This window comes from Trachinotus anak, unplaced genomic scaffold, assembly GCF_046630095.1.
Source record: "Trachinotus anak isolate AG129_WGS33_773 ecotype Australia unplaced genomic scaffold, CSIRO_AGI_Tana_v1 ptg000007l, whole genome shotgun sequence".
In the NCBI taxonomy this organism is placed as follows: Eukaryota; Metazoa; Chordata; class Actinopteri; order Carangiformes; family Carangidae; genus Trachinotus; species Trachinotus anak.
The window spans coordinates 7,585,456-7,611,699 of NW_027273858.1; the positions used below are offsets into that span (position 1 = coordinate 7,585,456).

At 40.5% G+C, this 26,244-nt stretch overlaps 1 protein-coding gene across 1 annotated transcript; it reads right to left on the minus strand.

Moving 5' to 3' along the window:
* Nucleotides 1–927: 927 nt before the first annotated feature.
* Nucleotides 928–24,052, minus strand: rgs17 (regulator of G protein signaling 17). The gene is made up of 6 exons (XM_071480212.1): nt 23,888–24,052; nt 20,866–21,255; nt 15,126–15,256; nt 10,315–10,389; nt 9,969–10,200; nt 928–9,579 (listed from the first exon to the last, which is right to left on the minus strand). Exons 2-6 carry the CDS (start codon nt 20,866–20,868, stop codon nt 9,391–9,393), a joined length of 630 nt encoding a protein of 209 aa, XP_071336313.1. The 5' UTR covers nt 20,869–21,255; nt 23,888–24,052; the 3' UTR covers nt 928–9,390.
* Between the last annotated feature and the right edge of the window lie 2,192 nt (nt 24,053–26,244).

Here is a 26,244-nt window from a genome sequence, read left to right on the forward strand (position 1 = left end):
GCACACAGTAAGCCATCTAACAAACAATGCTGTATATGTTTCAGCTTTCCGGGAACTTTCCGGAATGGTTCCCATGTTGTTTGAAGTCAACATGTGATCCCTGAAACCTTATGGCCTCCAGTCAGTGTCATGACCCTCACCCCCACTAAATGCTTCTTACCCAAGGCAAAGGAAACACTGTAGAGGACTATAGTACTTGACTGTACATGCAAAATAGTTTTACACTGTGGCTGACTAAAATAGAAAAAAGAAAAGAAAAAAAAAAAAATCACATTTGTGGAAGAATTCAACACTGAAATCAGCCCCAACAGGGCAGAAGATTTATGATTAAACACTAAAATAAGGTGGCTATTTTATGAGCTTCCAATATAAATTTGTTATAAATTTGTTTAAATAAATTTCATCATTCCTCTCCAGAAATGTATAATGTGGGGAAAGCTTTGAAATGCCTTTATGTTGGGAAATAAAAATACACAAAGTATAATTGAAATAATTGAATAAAGTATCCAAATACTTAATCCATAGGGTCATTTTACACTTTTCTGACGGTGGGGAAATGTGCGTTGGTGGACTCACAACCTTATATTTCTAAAATGAACTGAATTAGCTCTAAACACAAGACAACGTAGCTGTAGAAAGTATAGCTGAGACAATCCATCCAATATGTGCTGAGACCCCATGTCAACCTTGTGGTGGTGCTACAGTTAAAATCATTAACGTCTGTACAAAATGTGCCAACTGCGACCTGCTGTAAGCCCTAGGAGAGGTCAGGCAATCACCAAAATAAGCAGGATTCAACCTCTGGAAACCATGACAGACCAACACTGTCATCCTGAGGAAATGTGGAAACCATTTTATTTGTAAAATTGTTACTCACACAACAACATTATCTCCCACACCCCCAGTAAAAGAAAGACACAATCAACATTTGGCAAAAATCTATTAAGTATTTATTGTAAGTTGTTACATTTAGATTTCTTTCTCTAGCAGCACTATTTAAATTACAGATATTCAAGGGCAGTTACCATAGATTGGAGTCTTCTCTTAATACAAGATGTCATTGTGTAAACAAAGACAGAGACTGAACCGTAGATCAAAATGTACCACAACAGAACACGCTGTTAACGTGATTGTAATTCATATGAAGAAAGAAGGCCGATGAACAACAATTTTTTGTCTTTTGAGATTAAAATTTAAAAGAAAAAAAAAAAAAAAAACAATGACTGAAATAAAACTTCCTGTTAAAATAAATTAAAACAGTACAAAATAAATGGAAAAATAGTGAACAGCTTCTTTTATTACACAGTTACGATTTCAGATGGATCTGATATGGTTTCTTGTAGTCCACATCAGTCGCGCTCTAAAATGTTCAGCGTCTGTTTACAAAGTCTTCAGGTGTGTTGGTTTACATGACGATGAAGTAGATTATATGCAGATGATTCAGAGAGATGACACGAAGCTACGACAGCAACGTGAACGTACAAATAAAATGTGTTTCATAGGGAACATTTTGAGTCCAACAGAACATGTGATTTTATATTCCAACAATTCCTTTGACCCCTTGACATCGAAACAAAAGGTAGATTACAATTTTGGCACATGATCCACCAAAGACGCATTAGTGGGACGGTTGCATTAACCGCTGTGTCGGGCAAATACAACCTCATGTTTCTGTCTGTGTATTGAAATTTTACATTGTTCAATTTTCTTAACTTTTATGTTTTCCTTTAAAAAAAGGACTCGACATTTGGGAACTACATGTATTCACTTTACGTGCTGCAGTCTGTGTGATAAATATGAAGCTGGAGCCAGCAGACAGTTAGCTTATCCTCCACAAAACCATAAATTGTTATTTATACACTTGGTTCCTGTATGCACTAAACAAATTGGATAAAATTAGTGAGGTTTTTTTTATAGCGGTTACAGACTTAGCTGGCTAGTCCTAGCTAAGCTAAGCTAACGAGCTGCTGGTTGGAGCTTTATTGTTAGCGTACAGATAAGAGAACTAAAGTGAATATGCGTATTCCCCAAAAATGTCAAACTATTTCTCCACACCCGTCACAGTTTAACTACTGCTAGTGTAAATTTATGAACCAAAATGAGTCCATATTTTCTAAACTAGACTTGGGTGTAATTTTGATGCTACTGTCCTCAGTGGGAAAAAAAAAACCAAAAAACTAAAGACACATCTGTTTTGTACTGTCATGCAGAGAATTGCCAATACCAACATAATTAAATGTTTATCACAATGTACATATTATCTAATGCTCAGTGCTGTTAATTGTAGTACCAGCTCTGTCTTGAAGTACAGATTTACATCCCTGTGAGACGAGGCTAGATGAGATGAGTCCTTCCTGTACTGTCCTACAACAGAGGATGGTGTTTCTTCAAGGTTGGACTAATAAGATAGAAAAGTCTTTTCAATGCTACAGTTATTGGCTTCCTGCATCTCAGGGCGCTTTAGACAGCGATGCTGATCAAGGATTGATGATCAGTTTCCTTTGATATAATTCAAAGTCATGATGAAAAGCAATCAGATCCTTGGGCAGCACGACCCTGGAGGTTAGGGACACAGTGCTCTGAGATGTTCGAGGAAGTTACACATCTTTTGAACTCATGAGTCCACTCTTACTGGCTGCTGTTTGAAGCCCGGCTGCCATTGTATCAGCCTGGCAATTTAATTCTGAAAACCAGAAGTCACATCTGCTTTGTATTTCAAGATGAGGCTCTGCAGGAGATATAAATTTCACTCCACACTGCCTTGTTGAGGTTAAAATTTCACCTGCCTTGATGTAAATAAAAGCAGTCAGGATCTCAGTCATCATCAAAAATTGTCGAGCAGCCAGTGAAAAACAGTGAAAAGGTGAGTTTGACTTCTTGATTAAAAAGCCTGCTGCACTAGCACTGTCCTGGTAAAGTTGCTCTGCGAGTCATGCATGTGGAAATAACCAACCATAGTCTGTATTTGTTAATACAAAGAGGGTCTTTTAGTCATTCTGGTAATTCATGAGACACTCAAAACAGGAATTAAGTACCTATAACTTTCAACATTAGCGAAACATACTAGAAGAAAAATATGAACCTCTAAAAAGAGTTTCTGATATTTTTAATTGTCTGCATACTGCAGTACTTGAATACATACTCATACAGTATCGTTTATAGCAAATAACTGAATTATTTAATTTATTTAGCAAAAAGCATGCTGAATAGAAAAAATGTCACTTTTTTTTGTCGCCTAAAGTGACAGTAAAATTCTTTTTATTTTCACCTGCAGATCATCTCTCGACGACTGTGATCTATCTACACAGGCATGACAAAAACCAAGAGGCTTAGGCATCTAAATCAATAAAGAGAAAAGTGATTGCCTAAATCTGTTAAATACCAACTTCAACCAGTACCTGGACAAACATGATCTCTTCCCCAAAAGTAGCACAAACACCTCTGGAAGAGGTTTGAAAGAGACAACATGAGGGTGTCAGTATTCAACGTAGGAGGAGCAAACATCAGTGTGATTTTTGCTGTGAAACAGGGCCGTCTCTGCTCTAAGTGCTGTTAACAGTGTTGCATGTGTGATGTTACAGAGAGAGGAGGTGAGAGCCCGAGCGAGAGAGAGAGAGAGAGAGAGAGAGAGTGAGACAGACAGCGAGACGGAAAGAGAGCTTGAGGTCTGTTGTGAAGCATAAAGAGGCACCAAATCCAACGAAGGGAACACACAAAGCAGGTCGAGTTTCAAACCAGCATCAGTCGATAAACCTGTCTTCCCTTAAGCCACGATGCACTGTGAGGAATTGTGGGAAAAATCTATACAACATCAACTCTCCTATTCTCACTTCCGTTTCAGTTCAGGAGCTAGATTTTCTGTACAAGAAATAAAAAAACCCAAAAAAACAAAAACAAAACATTATTAGCTAAACAAGGCTCATAAGAGCTGAGTGAATGGTCTTGTAAGTAACTTATATTACTGACATTTCTTATATTTTGCATTAGTGGAATACTTAAAAAAAAAAAAGAAAAGAAAACCCACTTCTGCTGATGTGCAACAACATCAACGCTACTGTATTCACACAGTGATAGTCTGACTGGATGTGGCTACAAAAAGAACAAGAAGTTGAAGAATAGAAAAATAAATTGCTGCTGTTTGCTGACGACATGGTGCTGCACTCATCTGGTTACAAAATTCACAACAGCTGTGCAGTGTCCAGTGACAAACAACAAAAAGATCGTCACGATAAAAATGTTCATCATTTCAGTGGCATTTTTCTTTTTTTTTTTAAATTTTATTCATGAATTACTGGTTATAAAATGTGACTTGCGTATGGACAGTGCACATCTCAAAGGCAGATACCATTAATAACTCATCTTGTCTCCAGGTTCGCTCAGACTCAGCCCTTCAAAGTGAGACTATGTAACTTTTGCGTGAGGAAATAAAACAGTCCGACTCCTGCGAATGAAAAGCTGAATTCATTAGCAGTAAAATGTACCCTTGCTCAATTCGATTACGTCAACGGTTTTGGCGTTGCAGCCTCACTTGGCCTGTTGTGACTACCAGCTTGCTCACTTTATGATTTGACTTTTCTCTGCTTGTGCTACTTTTAGTCAGTATTTTATCATATGCCCTTATCCCTTAACTGTCATCTGTGGCAACAGTGGCCTTTGTTTAGCAAAGGTTACATAGTCTTGCTTTTAAAATGACCAAATATTACAGTGGAGAAAATGACAAGAACAAGTCCTGGGTGAACCGAACACATTATTTAGCTCACAGGTTGGGGCTGGATAACAAATATTTATGACAGAAAGTCGTGATGTGGTTGCTCCTTGAATAAATAAATCCCCCCTTCCCCCCGCCCTCAGTCAGGAAACACTGCACAGGGTCAGCTACTGGTGTTGTAGCCTGAGTAATGAGAGTTGTTCCTGACAGTCAGTCAGTCAGTCAGTCGCTTGAACTGTCAGTTGAATTCCAGTCGTCTATATCATCTTACCAAGACTCCAGCACACAGCCACGTAATGTCAGACAACAACACATTTATTTGTTTTCAGCAAGGTTTCTTTTTTATCATCACGAAGGCATATACTATTTTCTCTGTATATTACTTGTTTTATATATATTTATGTATATAATATTTATATAGAAACAAAAATAAGCGTACATTTTTGCTGAATAAGATTGAAGAATATCAGCAAAGGGCAATGTAAACCATGGTCCATCTAAAACAGGTGAAAGGTGCGGTAGCTCGCCCTTTCCCATCTCACCCACAGTAACAGATTTGCATAGGCAAAAATGGGATTAGCCCTTAGACAGTGGATTCCTGAATTCTTTATAGAGATGCAAAATCTAGTTCAGCTCAACACAATTAAAACATACATACAAACAAAAAAATATATATAATGTTGACTAGGCCAAGCTTTCTTTAACCCCTCTGGTCATAGACATAGTCATTTTTCTGTGCACATTTTTGTTTACAGTGTTAGGCTTCAAGTAGATCTAAAAACAACTTGTACATTGACAACTAGATGTGAAATAAATTAACCAACATGAGAGGTAGTGAAAAGCCTACAGAGACGTTTGTTGTTTCTTTTTTTTTTTTTATACAAAGGAAAAAAAATAAAAACGTGTCAGTAAGGCCAAAGCTTCGCACACCTCCTCCATCCCATCAGGACACTTCAGCTCTCAACCTCTGTTTTTTTTTTTTTTTTTTTTTTTTGTAGTCAACAAAACCACAGCCACGTTTCAAAAACCCACTCACTTGGAACCCATGGAAATTTAAAGACGAAAAAAATCTAAACTCAGCGATGACACTACATCACTTCACATCATCATCATCATTGCTTGTAAAATCCACATTTGAAATGCAGTTATTAAAAATAAACAACCGTGTACTTTTTCCCACTGTGTAAAAGTCACAATAAATTAAGAGGAAAGGACGTAAGCAGAAAACCTGGGCTTCTGCCGTGCCTGTCCTCCCTGTAAAACACTCCCAGTTTTTAACTCATGACTGTCCGTTAGCACTGGGCAGAGACTGGTGCCAGCCTTAAACCTGCTGGCCTCTCCGCTCGCACTGGGGACACTCAGCTCCCCACTGTTACGAGTATTTAATAAGGTACACACATCTCACAATTTATAAATGTAAACTTGGTTTAATTGCACCATAATTTCATTATCTGGTTCTTGGTGAAACATTCTCGTGTTAATTACTCTATAGACTCAGCAACAAGGAAAAAAGAGCTGTACTGCGCAGAAGAGGGATTTGTCTGCGAGAGAGCTTCATGAGTGACAGGCATTCTTGTACTGATTCAGAAAAGTTACAGAGTTGTCTAAATACAAACATCTAAAATGCTTATGTTTTCCTGTAGATGAAAACTTACTCCGAGGAGTAAGTGTGAAAATTGATCCTTTAGTATCAGAAGTCCTTATTAACTCTGTATTCCTCTGCTTCTGATCAACTGGGCGCATGCATGCACAGCTCTTCATTAAAGCAGCTAAGCAATATCAATCAAGCCCTTATGGATATTAATGTAGTCTGCATGTGAGTACTGTATTGCCAAAGGTTAAATATAGTATATTTTCAATAAGGAACATTGCAAAAATGTTGGGTGATTATTGGTTTAGACTTGCCTTCTTGACAGTGACAATTTTACTGATTTATAACCAATACTTCACGACAGAAAACGCTGTTAGCTTGGTTTTGAACTGGCAGGTTTATCTAGTTACTGCAAGAGAAAATAAACCGGAGGGACTCAAAATCCCATGATTCCATGGACTCTATGCTCTAGAGAAGGACCTGTTTATCACTTTTCCAGTAAAACCTGCAAACTAGAGGCAGATGGTTTCTTAATCCAAAAACATGTGGAGTATCCTGAAAGGTATTGTGATCCGTAATTTATAAGATAACCTTCTGACAGTTCAAAACCAGTCTAACATAGTGGGACACAGCTTCAAATAGACTCCAATCTATTATCACTAACTACATCCAATTGCACTTCAATAGTCTTCTAGACATCCTGCGTTGTCTACTCTTAAATTGAATCTAGACCAAACTTGGCACGTGAACTTCAGGTAGTTAAAGGAGGTGGCAACATGGATGCCTACATTTATCAGTGAGGAGTGGCACTGTTTTATTGACACTTTAAGACTGCACTAACCACCGACCCAAGACTTCAGATATCCACCGTGTGACACGATGGATACACTCGAAGGCCCGGTTAATTAAAAAAATAGCATATACTGCACTCATGCACTTTCTACTGCACGTCCACAGGCCAGGAACAAATTCATGTTCAAACGTTCACGTCGTTAAAAAACAAAATGTCCTTTTATATACTAAAAATGTTAATGGGACATTTGGCAAGACCCCCTTAAAAGTTTTTTTTTTTTCAAATTTTTTTTTTTTTTTTTGTTAAGTGTGTAACCGTACCATACACACACATAACCGTTATCATCGCATGCTGTCAAAGTCAGATTAGAAAAACAAACCAGAGTGTGTGAGGGCTGGCAGTGGGATAGAGGATTAGCATGGCTAGCACAAGCATGCTAACTGCTTGCCTTCAGCATGCTGGAACCTACTTAGCCTTATTGAAAAGGCTAGCATGTTAGCATTATTATACCAACCCTTTTCACTAGCTCTGGTAAAAAAGGAAAGTCAGTGTCTTAAATGGGCAGCAGCTTACTGAAGGACTACCACACACTCTCCCAACTTCATCTGCTGGAGAAACAGACATGCACCCGAATGACCCAGACTCTACAGCCTGGTGACAGGTCACATCCAATATCTCTTCACAGCATCTTTGACGCAATGTTTGGCACCTGGTTCGTGCATCTGCAGCGAGATACCGGAGGTGTCCAACTCCAGGCACTGTCCAACAGCTTCTAAAGCGAGAGCCCTACAGACAAAGGCCAGGGCTCAATAACCCTTTCGATTACATCAGTGCCTGCTGCATCTGCTGATGTTCTCCAAGCAGCACCAGCTTTCCATAATGCTCAATTCACGGTGACACACTATAAAGCAAACCCTCTCTTTCTGCTCAGTAATTTCAAAATGGAGATGACTATTTGGAGTCAATGTGGGTTTTTTTTTTTTTTTTTTTTTTCTCCAGCGGCTTGTTTTTTTCCCCCCACATTGGGCACCTGTGCTTGTCAGGCTGTGATGGTCTGAGTTGGAGGGAGGAGAAGGAGGGAGGAAGCAGGAGGGGGAAAAAAAGATGGGAGGTAGGGATCGTTGGACAAACTGTGGTTGCTTTCCAGAAAAACTCCAGCAGCGCTTGTGCTGCCTTTTCTTACATGTAAAGGCATTGTGATTTTCTCAGTGGAGAGATTTTTTGTCTAAAGTTCATGAGTAATAATAATACATGTAGCTGCCCAACCACAATTCTAGCCCTTACTTCTCCCAGTTAAAGAATCCTAAAGGAAAGTGCTTGGATGGACGGACTGACGGATGATGGACAGGTGGATGGATGGATGGATGGATGGGTGGATGGGTAAGTGCTGCTGCCGCTGCTGCTGCCTTTGCTGCAGAAGCCATCAAATCTCCTCAATAAAAAAACTGCAGTAAGCTTAAAATTGGCAGAAGTGTACTTTTTCCCTTCACTGAATAGACAGCCAGACAGAGAGACAGGTCCCCTGTCTTAATACATCTCAATATTCAAATACGGTTGCAGTCCGCGGCTTACATCGTCAAGCTACTGTAGAGAGAGAGAGTTACATGCAGGGCCAGTGCTTCTACTGGTTTAATGGGCAGAAACGCCCCAACTCCCACCAACAACTAGGTGTCATGTTTGGACAGTAAAGAAATAAAAAAAAAAAAAAAACTAATTAAACACATCTGAGGAACGGGACAGAATTAGAACAACAAAATAATATGAAAGAGAATGAGTAAAGAGAGAGAACATTAAAGTGAGGGTAGAAAGCATGAGGTCTAAACATTACAGTACAGGAACAGTTGGCTTGTCCTTTTTGTCTCTCTCTCTTTCTCTCTCTCTTTCTGTCCCCACTGCCTGAGGAGTCCTTGTCCACAGGTAACCAACAGCTGGCCATCCGATTGGCCGTTTCAACCACCAGCTGACATGTGGGTTGGCCAGTCAACCGCAACAAACAGCTCAAATCGCTAGCAAAACAATCACTGGCCAGCATTAAAGGTCTTAAATTGACCAATAACCAACCAGCAAAGGCCCACCTGGCTCCAGTGGAGTTATAAATTGCTTAAAAAATATAAATAAAAAAAAAACAAAAAAACAAACAAAAAAAAAAACAACCAGCTATCTTGGATGTCATTCAGTCTTTTCAATCAAAAAAGAGGGAGAGATTTTCCAAACCCGACTTCTGGCACCATAGTAGTATTTGAAGTTTAAGTAGTAGTCTCGTTGGTGTACGATGGCAATGAGGGAGGGTGGACGGGTCTAGGTGTCGAGGCAGGTGCGCCTCCTGTTGGCCAGGAGGTCTCTGTAAACGGAGGAGTTGAGGAAACGGGGGAAGGAGTCGCGGTGCATCAGGGTGTAGATCTGGAGCTGGGCCTCCTCGTACATCAGGTTGCTGGGCTCGGCCAGGCTCTGGTTTATTCCTTCTCTGACCCGTGAGTCCAGACTCACCTGGGGTAAAGAAAACAAATTTTATTTATAAAAACACACCGGATTTTTTTTAAGAAGTGTGCATATAGCCACTGACTTGATTACGACATTACACACACAAACATGGAAAGTCATGGGATCTTCAAAGTGATTGCAGCATGGCTACAGTCTGCCTGCTGTCTTTCATCATTTTGTCCTGATTTCAACACGTTTTGGTCATTTTACTTTACAGAGTTGTGTGTCAAGTTATAGTTAGAATGACTTAAAGCATCTTTTTGTCTTATGGGATGAAACTAGGTTAAATTACTTTTGATTTCATCTGCAAATTTTAACCAGAAAGGTGTGTTTTTGCTCTGTTTCAACGGTGACTCCCTTCTGATGAATTGACATAAACACAGTCCGTACTATACCTCTTTGGGTGATAATATGGACACGTAGTCTTCGTATATGATCCTGGCTTTTTCATCCACCACGGAGGGGTTCGTCTCCTTCTTCAGCTCTTCACACGCCAGCCAGAAAAGCAGGTTGTCTTCGCTGTACTCTGAGCGCAGGAACTCACGGAAGACCTCCCGGCCCTCCAGCGAGCGCAGCATCATCTCAAAGCTCCGTGCCCACGACAGCACCTCCTCTAGACTGGGGTGTCTGCAGACGGACATAAAAAAAAAAAAAAAAAAAAGAATGTATGCATCGTGTGGGACTGATGGAGGCACACAAACATACAATCATACTGACACAAACAGGCAAGACTGGACTTACTGTTCTTCTGCAGCTTCAATACTGTCCATCTTGGTGCAGGTCTGTCGTTCACTCCTCTCCATCCTGTCTTCGTTCCTGGATTGGAGAGAGGAAATGAGTTTGCTTTCCAAAATAAAAGTGTAAGTTATCATTAGATGAACTAGATGGAGAGCTGTAGTCATATATTCAAATTAACTTTTATATTCATATTGCGAGCTTGCAATAATTGATTGATCATGATCAACACATCCCTTCTCTGTGCAAATACCCATTTACAATCATTTGTTAACATCCCAGAAAAAAACTGCATTTCTCCTCTAACTAGGAATGTTCAGGGCCAAAGCATTTTATGGACAATGCAATAAATCCATTAACAAGAAAATAATCACTAGCTGTGGCCCTGTATCGGATTTCCAATAAGACTGTAAGCCTTAAGCTAAATTTGCACTGTGCAGCTGCACAATGCAGAGATAGGGAGGGGAGATATGTGATATAAATACAGGCTCAGGATAAATCAGAGAGAAATCAAGATCAGGATTCAGATATGGACAGGAATGCTGTATCAGATGAGAGCAAAGAATTGCACCCAAAAATAGAAGTAACAGGCATTTTTATAGATGTTATGTCTGTAAACTGAATTTTTATTATTCCATTGCACATTACCCCTAATGATTCACATTCACACCCATATCATGTATGCAAGGAAGGCTAAGTCGCACACATTTTTTTTCTGTCATCAGGTTGAATGGACAGGATCTGATCAAAGATGATACTGAGGCCCACCATAGGAAACGGGAGATCCAGTCTGACCAACACTAAAGAGTAAAAGTGGGGATATGACCTGCATCAATCTACAAGACCGAATAAACATGAGCTTGATTCCTGGTCTCGCTTCAAGGCTACTGAATCATTGAACTACGCCTGTCACGTGGGGTCAGGTCAGCGAAGAGGTCACAACCTAAAACGGCTTTGATCCACATCAATGTATGACTTCATCTCTCTCTCTCTCTGCAAATACTTATAACTTAATTGATTATCTGATTGTTGATTGATTGCAACTATTTTGACAATCACAAACACTATCTAGTTATAGTTTCTCACTTTGTGTTTTCATTCGTCCTATGCCATTGTAATCTGCATGTTTGGAATCTGGACTGTCGGCCAGACAAAACAAAACAAGACACACGAAGACCTTGGACTTTGGGAAATTGTGATTGTTTTGCAATTTTCTGACATTTCGTAGCCCCAATGTTTTTTTGTTTTTTTTTAATAATCAACTGATCAAGAAAATAAGGTGCAGATAAATCGATAATAAAGGCGACTGTTAGCAGCAGCTCTGCTCTAGCTCATCTCTTCCAGCTGTTAATCGCGCCGAGAAGCATCAGTGTGAGCGTCAACCGACGAAAATAATCTCAAAGTCAATAAAACAATAACGCTTCAGTGAAAGCCTTTCTGTAAACACTCGAAACACACACGGTAGCCTCTCTGTCTATCGCAGCTCAGTCACACTTGCTGAGTCCACAATGCAACACACACTGAGCTGTCTATTTTTGTCCCACCATGGAGGATCTTTCCTTCCTCTTGCTGTCTCTTGTCAAAGTCCCCATTGTGCGGCAGTAATGGGCTAAGCTAGCCACAGCCCCCGGGCGCCCTCACAATACAGCTAAATATACAGGCTGTTCTTCACAGCTGTTTTGCATGTGATGTGTGGATGGAAATAGACGGCACCCCAACCAGATAAGGGCCTTGTGTGAGGGTGGGTGAGGAGGGGTTGGAGGGTAGGGGGGTGTAACACTTTCGTACACATTCAGCCTCAGTCTCTGAAGCTTCACCGCAGCGGCAGGCGAGATCTCCTGTGATTCACACACTCCCACAGATATCTACCACTTGACTTGGCATTATAGTAAAAAAAAAAAAAAAAAAAGTGACACAGACAGCATTCAGTGATTTACATTTAACTCACACAAAGGTCTCAGCTGTGTAACACAAACTTGAACTGAAAAGGCTCATTACCCCCCCCCCCCCCCCCCCCCCTCCCCAAGCCTTCGCACTTACATAAATAAACTTATAGGCTGCTCAAGACTATTTTCCAGGCTCGTTCTGGAGACGCCGACACCGGCATTTGATTGAGAAACGCACAGCGGAGTCACAGAGCACTCACTGCGGGCCCAGTCCGCAAGCTGCCACCACTTCAGATGAAGTGGTGTGAAAGAAGCAGCACATTCACCATTCACTGCCTGTAAACAATGATTCATTCACTCCTCTCTCTGGGCAAGAGTGCAGCCACAGTGAGGCAACTGTAGGAGCGGCACAGCAGTTCCTGGTTTCGGTGCCTTGCTCAGGGGCAACGTGGTGCGGTATGTCTTTGTGCAAGTTTCTGACTTACAGTGCAATCTCAAAGTATTAGGACACTGACATATTTTACCATGTTGGTGGTGTGTTGGTTGGGTTATGAAACTTATTTTCATTATAAATCATTCTTCCCATTTATTTTCAGTTAATCAACAAATAGTTTGGTTTATAAAATGTTCCAAAAATCCACCACAATTCTCCAAAGCCCAAGCTGACACATTCAAAAGTCTCCTTCAGTTTACAATCATAGAGGACAGAGAAAAGTCAGTATTCACATCTTGAGAAGCTGGAACTGGATATTTATCATTTACTTCCATAAAACTTACTAGGTTGCTTTAACTGCATACTGGGGATCATTGTCCTATAAACTGGGGACTGTGCAAAATGTTCCTTCAAAGCTAGAAGTCAACACAAAGCAGTCATAGTTATCTTCAGATCCATTGGGCTCAAGATAAAACAATGAAAACTATGTCACCGTACTACTATTCACACACTGTACTGTAATCATTTAAATACAGCAATGTGACATCACACAGGGAAAACCTGCCTTGCTTTTTTTTTTTTTTTCTTCTCCGCACAGTATTTACTTTTCAAAAACCAACTGGCTCCAGTCTGGACGACCGTTCTGCCTTGATAAAAACATTCAAACTTTAATGGTTTCAAAGTCCTGGGCTTTACTGTGCACCATCCCACCTACCTCATCTCTTCTGAAACAACTGTATGGTGGTGTAGTAAGGAGACAGTAAGCTATCCTTAAACTAAAGCCTCTCTGATTACAAGAGCCTGAGTCGATGCATTACACCTTATCAATTGTTAAAAAACATGTCACTTCAAATGAATGTCACGGGGACTGTGTGCTTCAGTAATGTTGATGTACAGTAAAGCAGAACCCCAACCAAAAACACAAACTGTGACAACTTGCATGGCCCTTTAAAACTGCTGGTCTTGGATCCATGATAATCAATTTATATTAACCCAATGCTGTCCATGACCAAGTGAGACAAAAAAAAAAAAACATAAAAACTGCAGTAACAACATTTAGGTCTTGACGACACTCACTCAGATGATCTCTGTGAGTTTCAACCACTGGATAAATTTGTATGATTTGTGTAAACATTATTACAAAACTTATAAAACTTATAACAAATGACATGATCCAGAACAGAGTATGCTGTGTTTTGTTCAGGGAACTCCCAGTTTTCCTTATCTGAACTGTGGGTCTAAGGACAGAGGAAGCCCTTAGAGGCAAATTTGTGATTTTGGTCTATATAAATCAAACTGACTTGACTTAAGACCTTAAGGCTTCATAATTGTTCAACTTAAAATATGGGTGGGTTAGTAGAACGGTTTAATGGCTGCCAGACTGGATCAGGCACCAGCACTCTGTTAGTGTAAAGTCTTTCTAGGGAGTTCAACATCAGTGTAACATCACAGATTAAACATCAGGATTAAGGGCAGGGCCAACTGTTTGTTGTTTCAGGTACTGGGAGATTTTTCTTTGCTTGGTGATACAACCAGCTGTTGTATCAAGTTGTGAAAGTGAATGCTAAGATCCACGGATTTCCCCTTTTCCTTTAGTAAAATAAAAGTACAAAATAATATAATGTTTAAAGGTGCTGTGTACTGGGAATCTCTCTGTATGATTATATGACTTAATAAGTTTAATTCAGACCTTGATTTGGACAGATGGTTAAATTTAAACTTGTTTCTAAGATGTGTTTTAAAGGTAGGTTCAGTGCAGCTCAAGCCAGCGCTTCATAAGCAAGGTTCCCAATTAATCTCCAATTTATAATAAGTTACTGGCTGCTAAAAAAAAACCAAAAAAAATGACATGCCACATAATTGCTACAGCTTTTGATGCTTGCTTTTGTAAAGCTGTTCATGGTAGTTATGTAGTTATCGACTGGAAATGGAGTGTGGGAAAATTAACATTAATTTATATATAACTGGGGCCTATTACTACTTCAACTTAAAACTGATGTGATATCTTACTCTGTAGGCATGGTGTGTGTAGTATGGTATAGTATAGTGAAGTATAGTATAGTATAGTATAGTACAGTACAATACGGTATAGTATAGTATAGTATAGTATAGTACAGTACAGTGTAGTACAGTACAGTACAGTACAATACAGTGCAGTATAGTATAGTATAGTCTAGTACAGTATAGTACAGTACAGTATTGCATAGTATTGTACAGTACAGTATAGTATTGTATAGTGTAGTATAGTACAGTACAGTATAATATTGTATAGTATTGTATAGTACAGTACAGTACAGTACAGTCTAGTATAGTACAGTACAGTACAGTATAGCACAGTACAGTACAGTATAGTATTGTATAGTATTGTATAGTGTAGTACAGTACAGCATAATATTGTATGGTATTGTACAGTACAGTACAGTACAGTATAGTACAGTACAGTATAATACTGTATAGTATTGTACAGTACAGTACAGTATAGTATAGCATTTTCTTACCAGAGACACTTGCAGCAGCCACACCAGCAGAGGCAGCAGGTGTTGGGTCGGGGCTGTCCAGGGGCCTGGGGTGGGGCCTCGATGTGTGCCGCCTGCCTTTTTCTCATCTCCACTCCACTCACACTCCGGGGCTTCACATTGAACATGCACGGAAAATAAACACAGTTAAATACACTTCAAATGAATAATAATATCACTGAGAGTGCAGTTACAAATTTGGTTGACATGTTTTACTTTTGGCTCACCAGCAATATATCTTATTAGAGGGGGTAAAAATACAGTGTGTGTGTGTGTGAAAGAGAGATGAAGTGAGTGTGAGAGAGAGAGAGAGAGAGAGAGAGAGCACTCAAGCAGGACAGAGAGGATTCCCTTGCTTGTACGGTACGAGGGTTTCTGGCTTCAAGCCCAGTCTTTCACTAGGCTTTGTCGGACACTACACATACATTTCAATGGACACAGACACAGCCAAGAAAAACTGGGTCTTCACATCACGTTCATGGGCAGACACACGTGTGCAATAAATGCACAAATTCATGTGCACATGCACACGCCATGCACATTCATCCTCTGTCTGGCCTCTGAATGTGCAACATCCTCTGCACAGGCAGGAGAGATGAGATTTAAACAGTGATATACCACAAACACTTAAATAATGCAGCGTACATAAATAATGTATCTTTTATACAACGACCCTGTGGTCACATGAATGTGCTGCTGTTGGCTGATTGTGCGTCATTCCATTGCAGATACATGTATCTCACATCAAAGCATGAGCAGAAACCACCATACTATTTCTGCTAATGCTGTGATGTGGCTTTCTGAAGTCTGCTCTTTAATGTATGAGACATGCACCGAAAACGTACAGTATGCAGTAACACTTCAGTCGACAGTTAGCATGGCTGTGACGCTGCACTCAGACGCTGTAATTAAGGCTAACATCAGCATGCTAATGTGCTTACAATGACAATGCTGATTATGTTTATGTTGCTGTTTGTGTATTATGTTTACCAAGTTCACCAGCTTGAGTTAGCACGCTGAATGTCTGCACCTAATTTCAGGGCAATCCATTTCATAATTGTTGTAAAATTTCATTTAATCTAGTGACCACTCAATGGTGTCACTAGATTAAAAGTAAGTGAATCACCAGAGTCACTGGGGGTTCATCATCTGGGGGCCATGAAAAGATGTCCACCTCCATCCAGTCTGCACAAAAGCAGTGGTCCAACTGACCAAAACTGCATCTCCAGAGCAGCACCGCCAGCCAGGCTAAAGACATATGGCTTGCTCTGCGCACAGTTCTACAAAGAAGCAACAGCACAAATTACATTAGATCTTTTTTTTTTCTGTATTATGTGAAGTGTAGATAAACTTTCGGTTCATTCTGAAACTGGTGGGGAAAATTTAATCTCCGTGATGAATGGGAAAGATTGACACACCTGCTTGTGCATAACAGCGTAGTGTAGCCTGTGTGAGTTGTGCGCCCAGCTATGCTAGCACATATTACTCTCTTGACAATGCGCTCCTGAAATAACAGTGAAATACTGCGTCACTGACTACGGGCGAAGTGTTTGTTGGTCCATTGTGCAATGACTTCCACTGTCTCAAGACAGCAATCGGCCAACAGTGCGCCTGACCATACCTCATTTTAAGACCACCATGCCAATGGGCGCTCAGATGGGCACAAGTGTATTTACTCTTTAAAAGAGCGTAGGTGCTGGACTGGAAAAAAGACAACTGCATTGGTCCCAAACTAGCAGAGACACTTTCATTACGCTTTGCGCTGTGTGTAAGATAGGGCCCAGTGACTCACTTATTCACAATAATTCATAAATTCCTCGACGACACCAACTGCTAATTATTTTCCTGATTTACCATGAATCGCTTAGTCAACAAAATGTTAAAAAATAATGGAAAAACAACCACTGATGTCTTGACTTTACTTGTTTTGTCTGACTCACATTCTAAAGATATTCAATTTACTGTCATAGACTGTCATACAACCATAAACTGTTTGGCATTTCTGTTTAAAAAATGACTCAAATGATTAGTTGCAGATTCAGTTTTCAGTTAGATGACTAATCAACTAATTGCTGCAGCTCTAAATCGCACTGTCCCCATTTTTCCTACTATGTTGTTCTTCAGAGCTCAATTATAATTTTACAAAAATATCACTTTCAGCTGCTGCACACTGGACTGTGCAGTGTTCGGCAAAACTTTTCAAAACCGTCTAGTGAGTCAGTTGTTTCTCTGCCGCTGCAGCTCCCTACACAACTTTACTGCACTCAACACAACTCTGTTCTCCCTCAAAGTCTCTGTGGACAATCCTGTGCTGGCCATCGCCTGGGGTTTTCCTCGGCCTTTACGGAAACTTTGAAGGTCAATGTGCCAGTGCCCTCAACCTTGCAGGTAAGAGGGAAGTGAGGAGCCACTTTAACGCCACACAGAGCTTTTATAGGCAAACATAGTGCTTTTCAACCCTGGATAAAAAATACTTCTCTCTGAGAACTCATTCTAATAACAGAGATGATAAGTCTAGTAATGCTATTTTTCATCCTCCTCCAAGTAGAAGGTAACATCTCTTGCTGGGAAAAGACCTTATCCCATTGTGCGATAAGCGTAAACTCTAGCAGCTCTCTCCCAGATAGTCCAACAGCCAACATTTACAACAGGAGACACTGCGAACATCGGCTAAGAAGGGGATGCCACGTCAGAATTAATTCTTCTTCTGTCACTGAATAATGAGCACAAACTCCACTTCACAATCTGGGACATTTCAGTTTAATTTTGCCAAGAGATTCAGTGTGGAAAACGCACTAATTAACTGCAGTCTCGTCGTCTGGGAATCAAAAGTGCGATTAATCAAACAGAACTCTTACCTGTAACGTCATGGTTCAAATTAAACTCCTCATTAAAAGCACTTAAAAATCCAAGTAAATAAGACTGTGCTCTCTCTTCCTTCTCGTTCGCTCTACTCTGCACACAGACATGCAGTTTACTAGAATGACGATATGTGGCAGGTAAGGCTGAGACGACCTGCCTGATATGCAAATGTCATCGCCTGACCAGTGGAGTGGCCATCAGTTATTCAGCGACCAGGCAGCATCCGTGGAAAAACAGGCCGCTAGATGCAAACGACAGCGAGGGTACGGCTTTGTTCTAAAGCCGGAGAAGGAGGCCGCATTGACAGGACATGCAAATATGGAGTGGAAATACAAATACAAAGAGATGAGAGGGAAAAAATAGGAAAAGAGATGATGAAAAAGAGAGATATGAGATCTGTCATATATGCAGCGGTTCTCAAAGTATAGTAGTAGACATTATTTAAATTGCAATTACCCAGCTCTTGCCTGAAGCCTCCACCTTGCTCCACCACCAGTTTATTAGCCAAAGGAAGAGCCGTAAGAGTCTATTCAAGAGGAACTACCCAATTAATAATAACCAAAGCTTGGAACTGGCCCAATCATCATGAAATTAGCCTGATTTTTATGTTTATTATTTTCACGTAGGAGGGTTGGTTTATATAGAGTTGGATATGAGGATATAATCAAATTATTTATTTTTTAATGATTTACATTTTTTTCCCTGCAGAGTGTTTGGGATAATGTCGTGTTAAATGTTAAGTCTTCCTCGCAATAACCAAATAATAATTTGAATAGGAAAAAAATGGTTCCACCTGATTATAATAAACTGCAATTACGTTTGGCATTGGCCAGTTTGATCAGTTATCCAGTCACTAAATGTCAAGCTCAACCTACTGAAAACAGTGCCCTGTCAAGTCTTTTTCAACCTTAGAGAGGAGGAACCAGTGTGTTGGAATATAACCTGATTTTCCACATGGCACAAAAATGAAGCCTGCGTCGTTTTTACCTGCCTAAATAAATAAAAAGGAGCCCAACTGGGCAGAAAACCTCCCAATCTGGCAACACTTGCTACTAGTCACAAACTGTGGTCTTTCACATCAGAAAGCTGGGTGGAGCAGTCATTCATAACTCCCACTTGTAGACAGTCATTCATGCACAGCGACAGGTTACGTCAATAAGAGCTCTAACTCTGAGCAGGACTCACGGTCAGTGAGTAATACGGCCCTGGGAAAGCGTGGAACTTGCTGAGTGGATCAGGCTTTTGTGGAAGTTTTAACATTTCTTTGCTGCTTTTCTACCCAAAATTTCCTCGGCTCACATTTCACCAGAAAAACACACAGGTAAAAACACTGTTTGTGTCTCGGTGTCACTCCATCAAAAGAAAATATAGGGCCTGGAAGGTTTTTATTTTCTTCTTTTTGTTTAAGCAAACTTTTTTTTTATCTAACACTTGATGCTACAGCACTGAGTATCTAAAGATGGAGGAATTATCATTTTAGGTATCAGCCAACTTTGGTCTATCAGCAATAGTTCATATCCACTTGATCAAAACGAATGGCTTAGCCTAAAAATATATGCAGCAGCCTACCAGTCAAGCTGTAGAAATGGAAAATTCACTTGGACTCAAGGACACACTGAATAGATTTTAATGGTCGAAGGTCAAAGGTCAAGGTCAGTGTTATCTCGCAAGACACTTTTTAGCCATTACTCAAAACTTAACACAGCAATTATGACAAAATGTCACACCAATACTTAATATTGTATAAGACTCTGGATAAACAGGGATGTAATCTGAAACAAGCCTGAGTGGCGGGGGCAAACAACCATGAGGCAGTAATTCTAGTTTGAAAAAAACATATATTTTTACTGCATGCCTTGTAACATCTGGCTGGTGGAATGAAATAACAGAAGCTTTCATAGTGTTCTTCTACTTACTAATAATCATTGATAGTCGCAAGAAATGCAAAACTCAGAGCCTATTTCACATTGATTCTCTTGTTGAGACTCCTAAAAGGGTTCATAACTACTGAATGTTACATAAATATTACTCAGTCATAATTTATGATTTTTTTTGTTTATTGAGCAGTACAAATAATTCATGAGAGGTCCACTGTGAGAACACAGCAGAGGCATTGTTATGCTCAACAGCTGTGTCGTTTTTATATCTTCAGCAGAAACAAAGCTTCCAGTTAACGTTCCTGACTAATCACGTCCGATCAATGGAATCTGAGCGCGAGCGTGATTTTAGCAAACAGGATGCAGCTTAACTCAACTGGAAATGTTTGAATATGTTTGTAAAATAAGGAATCTCTGTATTTCACTTTTTTATGCGTGTGTTTTCACTTTGTTGTTATAGGCTATCGTTTATACATTGATGGTGAAAAATCTGATTAAATGTATCAAAAGAAACATTCTTTAGGATAAAATACTCATGGAGATGTTATGAAGTTGCCATTAAGACACAACAACTAAGCAAACTACTACTGCTGAGACTGCGAAATGCAGCTGAAAGCTCTGGAAAAAGCTGGTGAGTCGGACCTTTAGTGAAGACAGTTTTTACAGAGCAGCGCGGTGATGTTAAACAGAAAATGAACCAAGCCTGTTCTTCTTTGCTTCTCTTTTTTCAACTCAAAGTCATAAAGTGGAAAAGAATAAAGAATAAAAACTGTGATGTAATCCCGTCTCCATCAGTGTCTCATTGTGAGATTACAGTGAACAACCACTTTATTATTTTATTTATTTAAACACATTTTTAAACACATTTTATGGTAAAAAAAAAAGAAAAAAAAGAAAAAGAAATCTGAAGCTTTCAACTTTAAATAAATGTGAGAACAATAAACAACACAGTAGTCAAAAGAAGGGGCTGGGAGGAAACTTACCATGAATTAGTGAGTTCCTAAAAACAGGTAAGACAGAGCAGTCATGGCATGAGGTAATAGGTTGCTGGACGATAGCAGGCTGGTTGACGGAGTGACTGACTGGTGGACCGTCTGAGCGTCTGTTTGGCTAGTGGACTGACTGTTTGGCTTGATGGAGACACGGGGCAAGGCAAGGAGGTTCTTTTCACCACACAGAAGAGAAGTTACTGGTCTCACCATCCCTGACCGAGTGGCACAAGAAGGGACACGAGAGCTGAGGTGAGGCGTAACTACTTCCTCCCCTTGTTTCCTTATTTCACTCGCTCCTTTTGTTTCGCTCGCCGTCACCTCCTTGGCTTCCTTGGATCATTTATGGACTTGAGAGTGCAGGGAGCAGTTACAGTCCAGCATCTGAAAAACACACAGAGCGACCAAAAGTTTCACAGTCAAAGCCACTTATTGATTTATCTTTAGTGGCAATAGTGTGGAAATATATCCGCCGCACACACAGTCAGAGAAGGACCTGATGCACTACATCCGCTATGACTCTCTTTAGCTTTTTGAGACTTTATAAATCCAATAACAATATACTGTATCAGCCTTTATTCATTTTTTGAACGTAAGCATTTTTGATGCAAATCCCTTAAATTTGTTGCATGAACAGAATTGTGACAAATATACGAACTGAGCACAACAAGAGCTGAAAAATACACTTGTCAGTGCTCTCTGGTGGACACACTATGTAATAACCACGATCTCTGAACACTGAAATTATTCGTTTATTAGTTTTTGATCAACATTAACGGCTGAAGTTATTTCTAAATTGTTTCCTGCTCGTCAAAAAGTAACAAATTTGGTGCTTTTGTGCTCATTGAAAACCGAGCAGCTTTCAGTTTTGGTAAAGTTATTTAAAGATGTTTCGTTGCTCTGGAAAACTGTAATTAAGCATTTTCACTGTTTTCTGATATATATATATATATATATATATTAGACTAAACACATAATGGAATAACCTGAAGAATAATTAATAGATTAATCAATAATGAAACCAATTATTTGTTGCAGCCCTGTACCGTCTCTAAACCACCTCAAACAAACCTAGCCAACATATATGTTGAAACTCACATATCTGTGATTAGTTAAAGGATGTGGTCAAGATAAGGTGAAATAAACCGAATCAGGAAGTGAATCAGGAAATGAACCAGACGCAGTGAATGACTGATGATACACTTCGTTTAAACACTCATCATGAAAAGGATTAAGCCGATCTCAAACCAACACTCCATCCCAGTCAGATGGCCCTTACTGGATCTCACATGGAGCTAACATCCCCCTCCATATGACACAACATGCTTTCTCAATATTGTTCGATGCTCATGCGAGTTTAAACTGGTTTGAACACAAAAGTTTCCCTTGTATGTAACAAATCTCTGAAGAATGATTTTGCATAGCTGTGTGCAAAGATAAGGCTTTTGTGATGTACTTGTTAGATTTTCGACTGCCTGTTCCCAGGAGGAAGACGGCAACAGAGTCACTTTAGTAACATGCCGAAAAAAGATTAGAATTACGAAAGCAGCTGCTTCTTTATAATGCCTGTGTGTATTATGGCCGAACTAGAGCTAAAATACTTGGTCGATTAATCGATCGGTCAATTGACAGCGAAACAATCAGGAACTATTTTGAGAATCAATTAATCGTTGAAGATTTTTTTTCCAAGTAAACCCCAGTTGTTGTTTAACTCTGCCTCTGTAGACACTAATACTGTAGAGTTCCAATGTTTTAAATCTACAGTAGCGTGAAATGTTTCAGGCACTTTAGATGTTTCGAGTCTCATCCATCACACAATGCTAAATTCATTCTGCAGCATGACAGTGGCCACAAACATACAGCCGGAGACATAAAGAACTATTTTCAGCAATAAGAAGAACAAGGAGTCCTGCAACAGATGGTGCAGCCCCCACAGAGCCCTGATCACAACCTCCTGGAGTCAGTCTGGGATCACATGAAGAGACAGAAGACACTGAGACTGCCTAAACCCACAGAGGGTCTGTGTTATCTGCAAGTCCTCCAAGATGCTTGGAACAACCTACCTGCCAAGTACCTTAAAATAAAAGGTGCACAGGTGTACCGAGGAGAACCTGTGTCGTGGCCACAGCAAATGTTGATTTGATTTATGTTTTTCCCTGTTACTGCACTTACTAAATAAAAATACTCAAGCATCCTCACTTCACTTTTAGTGCCTGAAACGTTTGCACAGTACTTAAAGTTAAATATCTCTACCCTACCTGCAAATGACACCAATCCCAGGTATGCTGATAAGACAGCTGGTACTCTAGCTCCTCTGAATGAAGAGTAAAAGCTGAATGAGATGAATCAGGAAGTCACCCAGGATGTAGTGGCAACACAACCTGGGTTCCTCTGACTCAACACACCCATGGGAACACACCCGTGCTCCCTCAGCTGTGCACGACCTGATCTCGTTTCAGTGCATGAGATTAGATGAGAAGGGTTTAGATAACTCTGTGCGGTGGCAAAATGAACTGGAAAGTGAGGAAGTTGACAAGACACTTTATGGTGGAGTGTGCTGTCGCAGCATTAGAGCTGTTGCATCTGCCCGAAGGCCCATGCATATCTTCAGATAAGAAGTAGGCAGGCTCATCGGACCCTGCTCTCTCCCTCTGTGCACTAGCTGTGCTGGCTAGCTGCTGGGCTGGGTGTTACACACGGTTTCCTCTGCAGCTGCCCGGACCCTCTGCGCCCAGCCGCTGCAGCTCCGAGCAACCGGGAGAGGAGATCTCCTCCCAGGTGGCGGCGCGGAGTGATAACCGTCAGAGAGAGGAGAGCACGGCGCTGACTGTCGCACCGAGATTTTTCAGAAATCAAACACCACCCACTTTCCTCTTGCTAGCTTTAGCCGACCGCCTGAGATCCGCTATCTCTCGCTGCGAGAGGAGGCGGCGGCAGCTGAGCAGCAGCTAGCGCGGTGCTAACGTCAGCTAGCCATTCCGTGTGGAGCATTAGCGCAGAATAATCAGCATCTTACCCCTTTATGTTGGGTTGTCAGTGTCCTAGGGTGATAGGTGTGGAAACGCGATGTCCCGATGCTTATTTAACGACATCGTAAATGGGAATCCCGCGGTGTTATGTCCATCGCCGCTGTTTTTCTGCCATCCGCCCCACTTCAGCCCCTGGATGCACTGCGCAGGCGCGCTGCCACCGCTGCTCTGTGGCTGCAGTCGGCGAGAAGATGCACTGCTGAGGCTCCACATACAGTCTAATGCACACGGAGGGTCACATTACATCCCTGCTGTGCAACAGCTACACCACCACCCACTAAAACATCCATCCAGAAACACTGCCGCATTGACTTCATTCAACATCGCATATTTTCAACACAGAAATGGTCGAAAAAATCCATTGAAGAGCTTCAATTTTCGTCTGCCTTAAAGGCAGAATTTCACATTAAGTTCGACATAAAGTTTAGAAGACCACTGTTCATACTAGAGCTCATCCTGAGCTTATAAACCCGTCGAGAATAAAAATGCCTCTGTAAACTCATTCACAGCCTCGTCTAGTGTGTCATCAGAGACGTTTCTGTGAGAAATAGTCAAATCATATATTTTGTTGATATATGATATTGTTGTTCACTATAAATACACACACATACACTCACAACATACTATGCCTGTGTTTCATGAAGAACAAAATGTGAAATAAAGACAGCAAGACCTGTAAATGGCTCTTTGATTTTGGTCACAGCTGCAGGAAAATACTGCAGATTCCAAAAACTCAAGCAGCAAAACGCACAAAAGATTTGCCCAAGAATTCCTGAATTGCAGAAGAGTCATAAATAAGTAGTGACTTGAAACATATAACTGCTCAGTCCCGTTTCCATCAACCCATATCTTTGCTGTATGTCATTAGAGATCTGTTACACATAAAGGTGAGCAATCGTTTTCCTGACTTTATTGTGCTTTTCTGTAGCTTACATGCTCATGTGTGATCTGTTCAGCTGAGGTCACAGTTTCAATAATACATCATTAGTGCTGAGGAGATGTGAATCGGAGTCTCAGTTTTTACACTGGAATTTTCACTCAGTCAACAACTACCTGCGGCAGGAGCATGAAACATCAGTAGTGATGGCTGTTCAAACTATATTTTCCTACTGTTAACACAGGGGGGCACCAAAACTCTGCTCTCTCTCACACACAGACACAAATGCACACACAATCACGCCTATTCTGTTGCAGCATTGACAAACCTGAATGTGTGTAAATCTACTTGTTAACATTGGGTGAAAGAAACTGACAAGGGCGTTATTACTGCTGCAGTAGCAATTAGTGGCTTTTAGCTGTCAAATGACACATTTCATTCTCAACATGATGACAGGCCAGGGTTTGTAAAGATGCTTGGTTTGGTGCTTTTCAAGTCATTTCATAAGGCGGAAGTATTTATAAAAACTAAAGGGATTGTGTGGTGAGAGCTGCATTGAAAATTGCTATGGAACAGATGTATTTAAGGTATAGATGAATTGTCTAGTCGTCCTCCATCTTTATGCATCTGAAACACTCAGTGTTTAGATATGAGGAACTGGGACTCTCTGAAGGGAGGATGAGTAAAAGGTCATGAGAGGAAAGCCAACGTGGAACATGTGTATGTTCCTTGACACCGCTGGCTCATTAATAGGGATCTGAAGTGGCCTGGATCAGCTCCGGTTTCCTTTCTGAGGAGGATTGCACTGATTTACATGTGAAAAGGTCAAGAGCTACGAAAGCACTACTCTCCTTCACCGTGGTTGTCAAATAGGCAGCAGTGAGCCCTCAACAAGAAAAGTGTGTCTGTGTGTGTGGAGGGATGAACATAAATAAATAAGTTATTTCATTTGTTACACAACTAATTGTGGCACTATTCATGTGATCAACACTATGAATGACTTCTTGGGGCGACTGTCTGAAATGTTCACCATTATCCACTTTACGACGGCCATTTTTTCACTCCACCTTTCATTCTGGTTCTATTCAAGTGTAAACACTTGATTTCCAACGTGGTCGCACAGCATGTCGTACGAACCTACTTCTTTTCCAATATAACCTGGCATTTAGAGATTGGGAGGCTAACAGTGACAATGTTACCTTACAATCTATCCAGTAGCCGTTGAGCCATTTCATTCAAAGCCACAAATGTCAGCATCGCTTGAAGGAAAGTCTGGGGATCACCAAAGTCTTGAAGGTACTTGGTCAGGGAGCCATGAATCTACACACCTTTATGAAAATCTATCCAGTAGATGTTGAGATACAGTATTTTAATCTGGACCACAGCGGTGGATCAGCCAATAGACCCACATTGCCATCCCAAGAGGCATGCTGCCAGCAAGGCTAAAAAAAGAGGATGCGTGTCTCT